This window comes from Sphaerodactylus townsendi, linkage group LG05 (genome assembly GCF_021028975.2).
Source record: "Sphaerodactylus townsendi isolate TG3544 linkage group LG05, MPM_Stown_v2.3, whole genome shotgun sequence".
Classification (NCBI taxonomy): Eukaryota; Metazoa; Chordata; class Lepidosauria; order Squamata; family Sphaerodactylidae; genus Sphaerodactylus; species Sphaerodactylus townsendi.
In genome coordinates this window covers 87826194-87842777 of record NC_059429.1, presented here as the reverse complement: position 1 = coordinate 87842777, position 16584 = coordinate 87826194, and the positions used below count along the sequence as shown (strand labels likewise).

Below are 16584 nucleotides of genomic sequence, written 5' to 3'. Positions count from 1 at the left end.
AGGGTCACATTGGCGCCCGACCTCCTCCGAATCCGCAACCTTATAAGGGAGGTCCACCTGGATTACGTCTCTTTCAATGGAAACCCAGGTGGCCCCATACAACCCGAGAGTTGCGTTTTTCCATCTTAGACAGGCCTGGGCGGCTGGCTCCTTCCTCTCCAACACTGACCCTGTAGCCACTGTGATCCATGCAGCCCGGTCACCTCCAGCAGAGCTAGACTATTGTAACTTCTAGCTCTACGCGGGCCTTCCCTTCGCGTTTGATCGGAGGAGGTAGTTGAAACTGGTCCAACATCACGGTGGCCCGGCTGCTCACAGGAGAAACGCCTTTCGAGAACATATTTACCGCCACCAATGTTTCGCGCCGTTTGCATTGAAGTTTACCAGTTGAATTCGAATCATCTTCAAGGTGTGGGTGCTGACCTTTAAAGAGGGCCTTAAGCTGGCCTGGGACCCTCGTACCTTCGGGACCCGCATTACCCCATATGTCCACGAGTGGAAGCCTCTCCTAAGCGGCTCAGCAGAGGCCAATTGGGAGATCCCTGGCCCCTCAATGATCGCGGCTGGCCTCCCCGCACTCCGGGCCAGGGCCTTCATGAAGCTCCTGGCCCTGCCTGAATGGAACACTCTACCACCAGCCTGTCCAGACCCTCGCGGGATAACCCGGAGGAAGTTCCGTGAGAGGCCTGCAAGACCCGAGATTGTTCCACCGGGCCTTGGCGGAGAGACGCCAGCCGCTGAGGGTGCCCTGCTTCTATCCTCCCCCCTGCTGTATAGGGTCCCTAACATCATCGGGACCCATCATTCTTCTTGGGAGGGTTGCATATGGGTTCGTATGATACTGTTTTAGAATGTAAATTTTAAACTTTTATATGTTTATGTTTATATATGCTTTTATATTGTTCACCGCCCTGAGCCCTTTGGGGATAGGGCGGTGTACTAAATCAAATAATAATAAAAAATAAATAAACCTTTTCCCTTTTAAAAAGTATGTTCACGGACCTTGAATTCAGAATAGGACTATGGTGCTGGGAAAAGGGGTTTAAGACTTGGCTTTGTGCTTTTTTCATGACCTGAAATAGTCTGCACAGTTGTTACTTGCATCATTTGGGGTAATTATCCAATATCTGCTTTTTAAATCAATCTGATGAACACTTATGTATTTGCATCTGTTCTCTCTAGTAATTTACACCATTTTCCTCTCACAGCAACCCTGTAAAGCAGGTTAGGCTGAGAGTGTGTGACCTGGTGAAAGGTCACCAGGCAAGCATCCATGGCAGCGGGGGGATTCAAGCCTAGGTTCTTCAGATCCTAGTCTGACACTGTCCTGTACACCACATTGACTCCTACCTAATCTGAGAGTAAACCCATTGAAAATATGCATAGGATTGGATTGAGCTAATTTGCTTCCAGAGCTGCACTAAAGCATATTGCTTCTTTGTCCAAATGTGCATTGGAAAAGATTCTCTTTGTTGGGCACGTACTAAATCAGTGGAAAGAGCTTCCTAAAATCTTTGTTATACAACTGTAACATATTGCTAGTGATCACAACTTCCAAACAGTAATTTAAGCAAGTTACAGCAAACACCCGAACACACAAATGGTGTCTTAAAGTCTAATGTTCATTATTGCATAAACTTTTGTGGACTAAAGTCCACCTCAGCATAAATATGTATTTGTAAGCATGCACAAACACACACACACACACACACACACACACACACAGGTCTGTTACCATGACTAATCATATCAGCATATCCCTCCCCCCCCCCCCCATTTTTAAACATTTGGAGTGGTTCTGCTTTACAATCTGTGATACTTGGGCATTCATTTTCTGCATTTAGCAACATGCAGAATGTGCAACCCATGTGGATACTGAGGGATAGACATTTTTCATCTCCTCGATTTTCCCATCCACAGAAGGGGATTGTTCTCTTTGGCCTGTCCCCTTCCAGTGTTCACCAGCATCAGTAGAGATATCACTCTAATGCCGTGATGGCGAACCTATGGCACGCGTGCCACAGGTGGCACGCGGAGGCCTCTTGCCGGGCACGCGAGTGCCCCACTCTCCCCCTCCCCCTTCCCCCCTTGCGCTGGCACGGGTCTCTCAGAGGCGCCAGAAAGGGCCTCTGAGAAAGGGTGCTCCCCTCCCGCGTGGTGCTTTATGGGCGGCTTACTGCCACAGTGCCTTATGGGGCGTTCCCCCAGGCGGCTTGCCTCAGGAACACCTCCCTCTTCTGCCGCTGCTGTTTATGGGGCGTAACTGTTTTCAAAAGCATGAAGCCCGGGCCGATCGGTGAGCTGGCTACCTCTCACTGGAGGCGAGTTCTCGTCGCTGTTCATTTAGTGGCCCCTGAGGGGGCTGCCGTTTGGCCACGCTGCATCCGGAGCTCTCCTTCCGTACTGTGCGTCCCTGCAGGGGCTGCCGCCAATCTCCATTCTTGCGCTAGGTGAGCCACTGCTGGGGCCGCCAGTGGGCTCTGCTCCTGCGCCGGGTGTTCCTCTGCAGGGGTCAGCGGCGCGCTTTGTTCCTTTTGCAGGCATGCCCTTGCTGCAGGAGACACGCGATTGCCGAAATCCACTCCTTTCCCCAGCTGCGCCGGCTTTTTTTACCTGCCCTTGACTCTGTTGAGATTGCCTGGACTTGGTCTTCTACCCAGGCGCTCTTGGAGGCTTTTGCCCGTCTTCTCCCCTGCGGAAGCCCGGTACATTCTGCAAGCGATGGGGTAAAGATCTGCCGCTCCGGGGAGAAGGAGGTAGCCATGGGAGCAGGGAGGAAAGCCTCGTGGGGGGAAGAAGCGGAAGCAGTGGGGGGTGTTATGAGAGGCAGAAGTCAAATGTACTGTACTTGGGTTACTTGTAAAAGAATTGCTGAGGCTGAATTCCACCTGCAGTCTTAGGGCAGTATTGTGCATTTCTGTAGTATACAGAGCTTTTAATTGTAATTGTGTTATACACAGTGATGCTTATGTGTAGCTTGATTTTTTAAAAAGGGATGTTTTAATACATTTTTAACTATGACTCAATTGCTGATCTGTCCAGGCTGGTCATTTAAGTACAACGTATCCTTTCTGCAGGATATTGCTAATTATCTTGGTGAGTCCCTTGAGTATGGCTACATTGAAGGGAATTGAGATTTGAAGTAGATATGAAAATAATTTGGCCACTGAAGTAAGAGTGTAGAAAATAGTCTTTTTTGAAAATTGACTTTTCTTTCAGATTTTAATCCTTATGTGTGTTAATTGGACAACTAGCCCCAGCCACTTTGTTTTCTGTTGAAAATAGTAGGAAGTTCACAAGTGCTACTTGCTGCATGCGTTTTCTCTTCTCTCTCCCTGCCTTTTTACAAAATTGTTCAGTCTTTGAAAAAGAAGCTTGTTTTTGTAAAGAAATAAAAGTGTGTATACATTTGGATACCTTAAGCAGCAGTGTGGGAGGAGACTGATCAGTGCGTTTGTCTGTTCTTCCAATGTCTTCTGTGTATACATTGATCTGTTGAGTACAATTTTGCACAAGTAACCCATGTAAGAAACCTATCCCTGGATGTTTCCACAAAAGTTAACCAGTTTGCAGCAGTTAAAAGTGCGTAATATAGGTATTTGTTAAAGGAAGCACTCATGGCAGCGAGAAAAAAGCTGGAGCTCAAAATTACAAAATGCTTTACATTGTGACTTGCTAGACAAAACCCAGCTTTATTGTAAGTAGAAGGTACAAGTGAGAGAAAATAAAACAATAACAGGAAATAGGCAGAGAAAGTACTTTTGAAACTTTCTGCTAGATAGCAGTTGTTGGGGTTTAATTAAGATTGCTGGAGGGTGGGTGATTTTTTTAAAAGGTCTGCAGTGGAAAACTGCTGAAGTCTGGATTCATATCTACCTTGTTGAGCAAGAAAGTTCACTCCAAACTCCACTTGAGAACAAACGGAGACTTCTACACACCTGTTGGTTTGGCTTTTTCCAAAACATAAAACACCACAAATAAAAGCATGTGTGTGTGAAAGCCCAGAGAAAAGGAACCAGTTTAGTGTTTACGCATTTGCCCACTGTGTTTTATGGTTGCCAGCCCCAGGTTGGAAAATACCTGGAGAGATTTGGAGAATGGAGCCTCAGGGGCAGGGTTTGGAGCAGGTGGGGACTTAAGTGGAGTATCCTGGCAAAGAGGCCACTTTCCAAAAAACCATTTTCTCCAAGTGTGAACTGATCTCTGTCACCTGGAGATCCGATGTAATCCCAGGAGATCTCTAGCCATTACCTGGAGGTTGGTAACTGCACATATTGTGCAACAGTGGCTGTTCTTAATTGCATCCCTTCCCCTGGAAAAATGTAGGGACACTTTTCTATGGCTAGGTTGCCCTTTGCAGAAATTCCCTTACTTTGCTGTGATGGCAAAGGGGATTTGATCATCTTTCAGAGGGGCCACAAAATCACTAGAGCAGGTCACATGTGCATAATTATTTCCATTCCCCACGTCTGCAATTTGATAATAACATATGCATTTATTTACTGCACAGCAATTAACTTCATCTGGGCATTGACAACATTCCACAAACATGCCTGGAACCTGTTGTTAGGAATAGGCGGGGCTGATTTCTGAAAAATTTCCTTGAAGTTTCCATAAAGGTAGAAATTAGGGAGCGAATCATAAAAGTTGTTGATATAAAGTTGTTTATATCATTGAAAGCTCTGTCATTGTGTTTATCTTTTAAGACAAAAGATGGTAATGTATGAGTTGTTTTTTCTAAACAAAAACTTCAGTATTCAGGTTAAATTGCTGTATTGGCACTTTGCGATACATAAATGGGTTTTGAGTTGCAGTTTGGGCACTCGGTCTCAAAAAGGTTCGCTATCACTGCTCTAATGGCTTTACCAAAAAAGAGTCCGTTGTGAGGGCCTTGTACCACTGCTCCCCCAACCCACTGCTATTAAATAGCAAATCCACTGAATTTGCATCTAATTCCCAGGAAGCAAGATATCCTCCACCCACCCAAAACTCCTCTTCTCAAACAATAGGTTGAGAAAATAGGCTACTTATTAGTGGCGTTATAGTTCAAATGATTTTTAAAGCAACTGTGGCAACTGTAGCTGTATCACTCATAAGTAACAGACCAGGAACATTGCACTGGAAAGGAAGTAAGGTTGCTGGCCTCCCAGTCGAGCCTGCATTTCTTCTGGAATTACAACTGATCTCCAGACGATAGACATCAGCTTCCCTAGAGAAAACAGCTGCTTTAGAGAGTGGACTCTATGGCATTATACTCCATGGAGATCCCTCCCCCAGGCTCCATTCCCAACCCTCCAGGAATTTCCCAGCCCAAAGTTGGCAACCCTAACAGGAAGAATCAGCTGGACTAGCAGTGCAAAGATAATTCACACCATTAAAATCCTGCTTCTCTTCCAGGAGGAGAAGAGTGGGAATTGGAATGTAAATCAGGCAAGGGCGTGTAAAACAGCAGATTGTTGACTGGTCTCGAGTCACGCTACATCATGTGGAGGATTTTGTGACGTTCAAAAACTGCTTAAGGCACCGTCTCTGTTTGGCATCAATGGGATGCACCCACGTGTCCATATTTACTTGGAAGTAAGTCCCAAGTCACTCCGCGTAACTTACTTCCAAGTGCGCAGGATTGCGCAGCCGTGCCAGCCAGCATGTCGCATTTAAATCAGAAGGAACTTCTTGGCGCGCCTCGGAGCCTTCCATTCCCCTGTGATGAATAACCAGTTCCTTTAATGATTTGCAGAAAGGGAAGCCTGTCTCCTCGTCCCCCAGCGGCGGCTGCCAGAGCGCGAAGTCAGCAGCACAGCGGAGCGAAATGGCGGCGCTCAGCCCCTGGTTGCGTAAGGGACTGTGCGCTGGTCTGTTGGTGCTGTTCGGGGTGGCCGCCGTCCTACTGATCGTGGTGCTCGCTCGAACTTATTCCATGAAGTCTCCTGCGCCATCCGACATTTGGGCGCGGATGGGCGAGCCGCGCATCGAAGCTAACTTCACCCCCTTGGAGCGACAGGAGCTTAAGGAGGCGCTGAAAGGTAACCAGAGGGGGTAGGAGTGGCTCAGCCCCTCGACGCCCCCTGCAGTCTGACACCGGCGCCGCAGCCTCGGGGCTTTTCTATGGGAGTTTTTGCCCGGTTTAAAGTGCAGCTCAGGTTCACTATTGACCTGTCCAAAGTGGGTGGAACTCGCGTGAAGAGGGAGAAGGGAAAGAATCGTGAACTTTCCAAGATCTTCTCCATGATGCAGAAATCCAGATATGTTGGTTATAACAATAAGTACCTTAAAAGTGTTCACAGTCCCCTTTATAATTATTATTCAGTTGCCCTTGTCAGGACCAAGCCTGTCAGTGCCCGGATGCCTTGCTGTGCAAGAATTGCAAATGTTTTCCTGTAAATGCTTTCCTGTTTTCCTCTTCCCTTCCTGGCAACCTCCTGGCGCCAGCTCATCTGCAAGAAGTGTGAACGGTTCCCAGATTCTTTGAAGCTCTGTAGTGCAAATGTTGTAGAAACTGTAAGGGACATTTGGTGTGGGGTGAAATGGGGGGGGGGGGGGGTTGAAGGATATAGTTCCTGGATCTAAGCTCTCTAGCTTAGATCCAGCTTTCTATTGTTACTCTACGCGTTGTAAGAAATAAACTGCTTTAGGACTTTCCTACGGTCTCTGTTATTTCCACATTCGAGAGTCGGACAGCCCTAACTGAATACTAATTTTTTAAAATCTTGCCTGGGAAGTTTTGTGTTCATTGTTTTGGGTTTACTCTCAAATGGTCCTCTGAGAAAAAAAGGGGGGAGGGAACCCATGTCCTTGATAGGATTTTTAAGTCAAATAAGTTTTTTCCCCACATTCTGTTAGTGAGGTTGCATTTTACAATGGGACTGTGGTAAATCCTGTTTGTTATCTCTGTTTACAAACTTCAGCAAGCACCCAGGTGGCTTGCTGGGATGCGATTAAAGAATTTGTTCCCTTGTGAAAGAAGAAGGGATCTTTGGTTCAATATATAATTAATAATATAGAGCTAAGGTTTTGTAAAGAAAGAGCCCTTCTGCTGTCAATAAGGCTACTATGAAATGAATTCAACTAATGGTCACTCTATAAGTATATTAGCTAATGATTACGATGATCTTGACCAAATTTTATTTTTCTGGCCTGACACAACAGATCCACGCATGATCAAGGGACGTCCCCACCACCACCACCACCACCATGGTTCTAGCAATGGCATTTGGGTTGGAAGAAGGGGAACCTTGTCTCTTGATGTGCTGTCAGGTCTCTGCCACAGTTATTGATCTAAAGGTCTTTTCCACAACAGATGAGAATCTAGGTGATAAAATAAATGAAAAGTCCAGCAACACCTTAACAAGTAACAACATGTATTCCAGCATAAGTTTTCTTTACTTAAGCAGAACTCATTTCATCTGATGAGTTGTATGGAGGGGGCAGCCTCTCCACCTCGTTACAAGCCTAAACTGAGGTGGTTGAGACAGAGATGTCATATTCTGGTGAAGCTGCTGGCAGATGTCAGATGCAGCTCTGGATCTTCCCAGACTGGCAGCAGTGTGGGAGGGGCCAAGGAAACCAGCTGATAGGCCCGCTGGATGGCTTTGTGTGCCCCTTGCAATAACCTGTGTGGCCACTAGGGGTCCCCAGGTCACATGTCAGGAACCACTGCTCTGCATTGTTGAAGGCTTTCACTTCCAGAATCCCTAGGAAGTTGTGGTTTTTCCCAGTTGTATGGCCGTGTTCCAGTAGTATTTTCTCCTCATGCTTTGCCTGCATCTGTGGCTGTGGCATCTTCAGAGGATGAAAACTGTAAGCAGGTTTTCCTATCACATCATTTGATCATCAATATAAAGTCTGTGCAGTAATTTTCCTTTCCCCTCAACCATACTTTCTTCCTTTTGCTGTATCTATTATAGTGTAAACCATGTCTGCAGGAATATTTTTGCACAGTACTTGTAATGTTAGGCATGTTATAAATTATAAAATGGCATTCTATAGTTCTGGATATCTAGATCCTGAACCTCCTCTATTTCAGAAACTTGCGGTGGGAGGGGGGAGCTTAATTGGTTGAGCTGTGGATATGAAATTTACAGTGCCCAGTAATTATAGGTATGATTGGTTTGCCAAGTCACAAATGCAAAGATGAAATCAGCTGATAAGTACCGATAAATGTTTCTGTCTCTACTTCTGTGTAAAGAAGCAGTTCTGGTGATACCAGGGAGAAAAATATAGCCTGCATTTTAGTGACTTTAGCCTTTAGGCCTTGTCAATCTGAATTGATTAGATCTTCTTATTTTCTGCTTGCTCAGATCTGGTTTCATTGATATCACAGCATAACATAACCTGTCCGAGAAGAATTTCACCGTTATTCACTCCACGAATGCCTGCTGCTTCTGAACTACTGTTTAATTTTTTAAAAATCTTCATATAAATTACTTTCCTTTCTGTAGAATAACTTTATATATAGTTTCCTAATGTTGTGGTAGAATCATACAGGCTCAATTCCATTACTGGATTAGCTTCTAAGTAAGATATGTACTCACCTTGGATTTGTGCTATGTGATCCGCCAGATACATTATGTCTGATGAAGTCTGGAGATCTTGCTCAGCATTTGATGCACCAACTGCATATATTTTAATGTGGGGCCATTAATGTCACTGAGAGATGCAACAGACTACAGAAAATAACTGGTGTTCAAAATGACCATGGAAACTGACATCTTGGAGATGATACTGGTCAATTTATTGATAATAGGTTCTGTCGGCTCTATGTTTTCAACTCATTATGCTGTAAAAATGGTAAAATATTTTCTTGTATGTTGCAAGGTGCCATCAGGTTGCAAACAGTTTCTTTTGCTCCAGACGACCAGAATACAACAGCCCTGGCAGAGTTCGAGCCTTATATTCGTAAAGGTACTTTAATCTACTTTGCTGCTTTTAAAGGAGAGGTGGGAATTTTCTTCATAGAAATTTTATTTTAAAAATGGTTTGGATTTGTCATTCCTTTTGTCAGTGAAACTGAAATACCACATGTATAAAAAATGGAAGCAAGTGCAGCTTAACTAACTGAAGCTACCATGGGATGTTAGAAAAGAAGACATCTGAGATCAAATTAATCACTGTGTGATTAAGCTTATAAACTACCCCAAAACCTTTTATTCTCAAACTAGTTTGTAGATCTGTCTGCATTGCAACAATTTCTGTTGGGTCACTATTGATGGTGCAGCACTTAAAGTCTTGGATCCACAGTAACACTGTGAACAGTTATGGCCATTTTGAGTGGTAACTAAAAGTGTGAACAATGAGCCTGGAAGTCTTAGGTTCAGATTTCAATTCATCTGAGAACTTGCATTCTTACCAAGAGAGAGCCATTATCAGTGGTGTGATTCAGCAGGTTCACACCACTTCAGCAGAACCGGTTGTTAAAATGGTGCTTGTAAACAACGAGTTGTTAAATTATTTGAATTCCCACCACCGGAACCGGTTGTTAAATTATTTGAATCCCACCACTGGCCGTTATCCCTCCTCCTCAACCCCACTTTCAAGCCAGAGATATTGGTCAGCAGTGCAGGGGTGTTCAGTAAGGTTTGCTGAGATTTCGTGGCTTGGAGGATTGGGATTGTTCCTGTTCTCCTTTCCTTTCCTTGTCATCTTCTGATTTCCTCCTTTCCTTCCTAGTACAGGCAAAACCCTGTAGAAGTCAAACATGAAACATATTTTGCCAATTTAAATCTAATGACAATGTGTGGTTTGCCTCAGTTAGTAAGCAAATTGGATCATGCCGGGGGGGAAGGAGGGTGAGGAGGATATAAACCCAATAGCAAAGTATTGATTGTTTCATCCAAACTAGATTGAAGTAGCCTATAAATGTATGAACTACTAGATATGATTTTCAGTTATGTTGTTCAGAAAATTGTATTAGTTTAGCATTGTTTTGGCCCCAGCTATTTTAAATCTTGTTAATTTTACTGTTTACTCAGTAATGGTCTGATAGGTAATATGGCTGAGTATTTTTTAACAAAGAGTGAGATGCATTTGTAATATTACACAATAAAAAATCTATCAATATTTGTAGCTGTACATTGAGTTTTGTATCAGGAGAGAAGACAGCAGCACTGTCTTTGCAGAAGTTTTCATGCTTCAAAATATGTATCATCACTTTTTCAGTGCAATCTACTGTGGGGTGGGTAGTTTTGTGGCAACAGGGGATGCGCCTCCATGGTGCAGCCGCATCACGTCTAAAGGGGTTTCGGACAGTGCGGGAAGCATGAAAAGCTGCAGAAATCCTTGGCCACCATGAAACCCCCTATGCAGCATAATGGGCTGCACCATACTCTTAATTGGCGTAAGCCTATGCCAGCAAAAGGGGGTGTTCTTGGGCCTAAGGGCCACAGGAAGCCGACTAAAGTCAGCTCCCCGCTCCCCCGCGGAAATGCCCTGGAATGCTCGTGCAGGCTCCTGTTGTAGAGGAGCTGCCTGCAGTGGCAGCTTCTTCAGTGCCCTTGCCACTGCCTGTTTACTCCTTGCAGTGATGTACAGGGCCCTTGAATCAACACACCCTTGCACCATTTCCACAACCCTTCCATCCCCCCTCCCCCCATCTAGAGTGCACGGTGAGAGAGCTGTAGGTTATTCATTTCCTTGTTCTTCTTAACAACCAGAATTCTTTTAAAAGTACCAAGCTTTGTGAAACCTTGATCTATACTTTTCATGGTGTTTCCTTTGCTTTAATGATGCTGCTCATCTAGCCTACAGGCCTTGAGCAATGTCATACTAGTAACAACAAAAATAATCAATTAAAATAACCAACCAGTGCTTGAGGTCCCCCATCCACTCTCTCCACACTGTGCGTAATTTTATAGACCTCTATCATGTCTCCCTGAACCTTCCTTTTTTAAAGCTGAACATTCCTAAGCATTTTAACTGCTCCTTGCAGGATAGTTGTTCTAGCCCCCAATCATTTTGGTTGCTCTTTAGTATCTTCTGCTCATTACTGCAAGAACACAGCAGCTGGAGTCTATTGTCTCTTAGTTTCCTCCACGGAATAGTGTAAGTACAAGATTTTAATAGACAGAGGCATCCATTAGCTTCTGTGCCAAATACAGTTTTCAGCCAAAAACCAAAAGCCCTGACCTATGCTGACATTGCAAGCCTCGTTTCACCCCTAAAGAGACATTAGCCACACAGCTTGGCATGTGATCCACTGCAAAGATAATGGCAAAGGGGAATGTATTGTCTCTCCACAGTCCATACTCCGTAGAGAAGCTTACCACCTACCGTACTTTTACATTAAAAACCAAGATAACAGCAGGGACAGTGTCCACCTTCGCTGTAAGAAAGGTATTTTGGCCTTTGTTGTGACTAAGGCCCTGTTATGAGTGTTCTTGAAATGGGCCCTCCAGGCCAGATTAGCTTGGAAGTTTCATGGTATTTTCACTAATTCCATCAGAGATGTGTTTATACAGTGTTTTAATTTCAAATCAGGAGCAATCATGTCCAATTTCGTTTCATCTTGTCTTGGTTCTTCCTAAAGTCTTTCCTGCAGTGTTTTCTGCCACATTCATTCAACATGAAGTTATTGGGGAATATAGCCACTTATTCACTATCCAGGGCTCTGAGCCGCAGCTGCAACCCTACATGCTCCTTGCCCACATAGATGTGGTTCCAGCTTCCCCACTAGGATGGGATGTTGATGACCCTTTCTCCGCTGAAGAACGTGATGGGTTTATCTACGGACGGGGAACGCTGGATAACAAAAATTCTGTTATAGTAAGTTTTGACATTATTCCTCATTTTGGAGATATGCAAAAAAAATTGTGAGTTAATGACAAAATTTGGAGATACCAGAAGAAGAAGAATTTATCTTCTGCTATTTGTACATAAGAATGAAAAGAGATTAAGGGCAAATAGAAACATTCAGTACATTTTTGTAGCTGAAGACTGTTTTATTCACTTTAGAAATTACTTTGTTAAACATTTTCTGACTGTATTTTGCTACACTTTACTGATTTCTTGAAACACGCATAGGCAGCCCGATCCCAATGCCTGGGGGGTGGGGGGCGGCGGCGAATGGGCAGAGGGCAGCGCTGATGCATTTGCCTGCTTCACTAGCACAAGGGGTTCCCCCACTGGCAGAGAGGGCAAAGGCAGTAGCTGGGCGCCCCTCAGCTCCATTGCAATGAAACCCAGAAGTTGGGGTCACTGCAGAGCAATTCTAGTGTCCAATTAGATGCCGGCCAGGGGGTGGGGGAGGCAGGGCATTCCCACTGTTCCAGCTTGGGAATGCCACTCCCTGGCCTCCCGGACTTATACCATACATAGGTTTGGCATAAGCCTGTTTGTTCAATGGGGCAATCCAGGTGGCCAGAGGCGTTTAAATTTTCCCTCCTTTTCATCCTGCCCATGGCCCCTGCGGATGTGATGCAGTACTGCCATTGCTACACTGTCTCCAGCTGCCACAGCGCACCCCACCCCATCTGAATTGTGTTCTCACTTAGCATGCCAGTACAACACCTGCTCAGGTTACTAATCTGTGGCACACTAGTAATTAAGCAGACATAATTGCTTTCTAGGGGCAGAATTCTTTGGAAAGTCACACAGGTAGATTCTTGTGCCTTCCCTTCATCACATTTAAATCAGCCCTTATTCGGTTTGAAGTGTATTAAACTCTGTGTGTATGAACTGTGCTTTGGACACATCAGCCGATTATGCACAAGGTGGGTTTGTGCGCAATGGGGGCGAATGTCTGTTGCAGGAAGGTTGCTTCTGCAGATGTGTTCTATCCTTCCCACTCCTTCACACTGCTGTCTACGCCTTCCCCCCATCCCCCCCCCATTCATGTTGCTGGCTGCTTCCTACTTCTCCAAATGCTCATATTGATATATCAAGGAAAAGTACAATGAGGGTCTCTCTTTGCCTCCACTGCACCTCCCCCGCACTGCTTCCACCCTCCCTGATGATTGACAGGGCTTTCTAAAACTTTATTTTAAACAAGCCTCTGTTTTAAAACAAGCCTCAGCAGCAGCAAGAGAGAGTGAGAGTGAGAGAGTGTGTGAGAGAGAGAGAGAGAGAGAGTGTGTGTGTGTGTGTGTGTGAGAGAGAGAGAGAGAGAGTGAGAGAGAGTGTGTGTGTGTGTGTGTGTGTGTGTGTGTGTGTGAGAGAGAGAGAGAGAGAGAGTGAGTGTGTGGAGAAGGGAGGGGGAGTGAATATCAGCTCTAGCATGTTGTCCCCTTCTTCAGTAGTGTGTGATCCAGGGAACTGCTTTGCCTCTTTCTTTGGCTGGGAGGGTGGATTTTGGAAAATTATATTGATATAACTGCAATTTAAAGGGCTTTAGCAAAACCCTTTATCTTGCAGCTACCAGGTGTGATGAGATCTGTGCCTTTAAGAGGGAGTTGATGGGTAGAGTTAAGAAAATCAGGAAACGAAGAACTCCCACTGAGTCTTCAGCAAGCAGCTGCAGGTCAGGCAGTGGATGCCTCCTCATGTGTAAACAGAGAAACATGAGGAGACCACACTACAGAGAAACATGAGGAGACCAAACAGAGAAACATGAGGAGACCACTGTGCAGCTAAGAGCCCCAGGGTAAGCATTCCATGTATAATGGGCCATGACCTCATGAATCTGCCTTATACTGAATCAGACCATTGGTCCATCAAGAATGGTATTGTCTATTCTGACTGGCAGCAGTTCTCCAGGGTCTCAGACAGAGGTCTTTCACATCACCTGCTCCTGAGCACTTTAGCAGGAGATGCTGGGGGTTAAACCTGGCACTGTCTGCATGCCAAACAGATGTTCAACTGCTGAGCTGAAATCCTCTCCCCACTCCCTTTCTAGTTAGTTTTGTTGCTCAAAGTATGGGGGTATGTTCTCCACTCATGATGCAAAATGATATAGTATTGAACATTTTGTTTCTGCTCCTCAGGGGATTCTGCAGGCTCTAGAATTCTTACTGAGACGAAAGTATAGGCCTCGCAGGTCTTTCTATATTGGCCTTGGGCATGATGAAGAGGTATTCTGTTATGTCAATTATTTTTCCTTTATGTATCTATGTAGTTAGATTTATTTTCCACCAAAGGCTGAAACAGTAGACTCCATGTTGGAATCCAGTGGCCTGCATTGTTAATAAACTTGAGTAGGTCCACTTGCTACTCCTTTACTTGAAGATTCTCTAAGATTGTGTGCTGCCTTGAGGTTATCTTTCATATATTGCAGAATTAGATGCTTATTTGCTGATCAGCTCTCAGCAGCATGGAAATATGGGTTTTGCTGAGCAGCTGTAAACCAATAAGTTCTTATGCAAGTTAGTGTAGCAAATACTTCGTTAGAGAAAGCGGCATAATGAACAATGAGCCTATGAATTCATGGTTAGAGATAGATTGGTGTATTGTATTACTTTTCCTTATGCTACTGGAGTGGGACCAGCTGTTGCACTTGCAGAAATGAATATGTTCTAGTATAGTAGCTGGTTCACTTTTGGTTCTCAGTATGCCTCTGAGTGCAGGATTATAGCAGGATTCAGAAAATATTGTTGTTACAAATGAAATAATGCATAGTTTGTTTAGCCGCAGATTTCAGTGTTTGGGACAGAACAAATCACTTGATGTCTCTTGTAGGGGGTTCCTGTTTTTGTCCTGTACTCATGCCCAATCTCATTGCTGCTGCCTGGACTAGCATTGTCGGCAAATGGCTTGATTTGCAAAGATAATATTGTTATGGATTTGGCAGGTGGGTGGTGGAAAAGGAGCAGCGAAGATTGTGGCTGAGCTGGAATCCAGAGGAGTGCAACTTTCTTTCTTGCTTGATGAGGGAAGTTTCATTTTAGATGGGATCATAACTGGATTAAAGAAACCTGCAGCTATGTAAGTATGGAAGGATGAACATTTACCTGTGATTACTACTGCTATAAGAGCCTCTCTGCTGGTCTAGGCAAACAAACAGGTTTCTTCAAAGCTATGTAACAAACAAACAAAAAATTCTCTGGAACATGGGACTACAACCCTATGGCTCTGGTCCTTTCTGTGATGGCAGCCAGAGCTAGTGCATCCTTCTCAACCGTTGCCCACACTCTACCCAGAAGCCCTATGGAAACATGGTCAAGCCAATAGTGGCCTCAGAGTAATCTATCCTCTACTACTCCCTTTTCTTCTCTAAGGGCTTTGACCCCTGACAGTTGATTGTCAAATGACCAACTGTTAAAAACCCAACAGTTATTCATCAGCTGGCTGGCAGGTACTCCTATAAAGGGAATGCCTGTGGCCCCATTGGACTTGGTAGGCACCAGGTTTGGCATCAAAAAGTTCAGGGGCGGGGGGTCTGGCATCATCACCACTGACCTTAAGCAAGATATGTCCAGGGGGTATTTGCAATGACCAACCTGAGGCTATTGAACTTTGGTCTCATTATGAGAAGACAAAAGTCACTGGAAAAGACAATAATGATAGGAAAAGTTGAAGGCAGCAGGAAAAGGGGAAGGCCCAACATCTGATTGGTTGACTCAAGCAAGAAAGCCACTGTCCTCAATTTAGAGAACCTGAGCTACACTTTTAAAGGTAACATGTTTTGGAGGTTATAAATTCCTAGGGTCACCATAAGTCGAAAGCAACTTAACGGCACTTAACACACACATACAACAGATGAGATGTTATAATAGCTGGGTGCTACGGTTGCCTGGAGAAAAATATCCTGTCTCTTTAACAGAGGCTTAATATCTGGAAATGGACCTCTTTAACCTTAGAGATATGAATACCTGGCCAGATTATTTCAACGGCCCCCTAAAACCTTGAGCTCCTGGTTTAGCATTACTGCTGTGTTATGCAGAGCACAGCCTTATCCCAAAAAGAAGGCTGGGAGCTGGGCTGTGTTAGACCTCAGGAAGACTTTAATGGTGTGCAAATAAATAAGATTACCTGGGAAATAACATCTGTTCAAGGGATAGGACTTTTTTTTTCTCCAAGCAGTTGACAACCTAATATTATGTGACGGGAATGGTGGGCAAAGATTTGTATGGCACTAAAAGGCTTCTTAGAGATGCTTTGCAGAAAAGGAAGTAACAGACATAAACAGTTGCTAGTAATTCAGGTGCAAACCATATACAGATTTATGACAATGCACTGAACCAATCATGCAGGATGTTCCTGTGTTTTTAATCCATTATTCTGAGACCTCATGTGTGCTTTTTCCTATTGAAAGGGCTGCAGCAACCAGTTTGGGCTGCCGGGAATGTATAGATTATCAACCACAATTTAAATTAACAGTAATTTTATTTTATATTTATTTATCTATCCTTTGATTTATAGGCCGTCCTCCCCAGACTGTATGTTTACAGTTATGTGAATAGGCTTCCTTATACTGGTGCCGTTGATTTCTTACTCTGAATTTTGACACAGTTTGACTCTAATTATAAAAGGTCGCTGACCCCTGCTGTAAAATGTATGCTGTAGCTGATCTTCCTTCTGGGAAATACCTCTTTAACCTTAGAGATGTGAATGGCTGGCCAGATCATTTCAACAGCCCCCTACAAACCTAGAGCTCCCGGTTTACTGCCATGTTATGCAAAGCATAGCCTTTTCCCAAAAAGAAGGCTGGTAGCTGGG

At 44.4% G+C, this 16584-nt stretch overlaps 1 protein-coding gene and 1 long non-coding RNA gene across 3 annotated transcripts in view; one reads left to right on the top strand and one right to left on the bottom strand.

The window, feature by feature from the left end:
* Positions 1-5694, bottom strand: part of LOC125432871 — a 31254-nt gene extending 25560 nt beyond the window's left edge. Inside the window, exon 1 of the long non-coding RNA XR_007244561.1 lies at positions 5608-5694. This is a non-coding gene — a long non-coding RNA (uncharacterized LOC125432871). The remainder of the gene's footprint in view (positions 1-5607) is intronic.
* Positions 5695-5809: 115 nt separating this feature from the next.
* The window catches only part of PM20D1 (peptidase M20 domain containing 1), a 30218-nt gene continuing 19443 nt past the window's right edge, over positions 5810-16584 (top strand). For both annotated transcript variants that reach the window (XM_048496945.1, XM_048496946.1), the window contains exons 1-5: positions 5810-6023; positions 8815-8901; positions 11522-11757; positions 13914-14000; positions 14717-14850. In XM_048496945.1, the coding sequence (XP_048352902.1) occupies positions 5810-6023; positions 8815-8901; positions 11522-11757; positions 13914-14000; positions 14717-14850 (758 nt within the window). The remainder of the gene's footprint in view (positions 6024-8814; positions 8902-11521; positions 11758-13913; positions 14001-14716; positions 14851-16584) is intronic.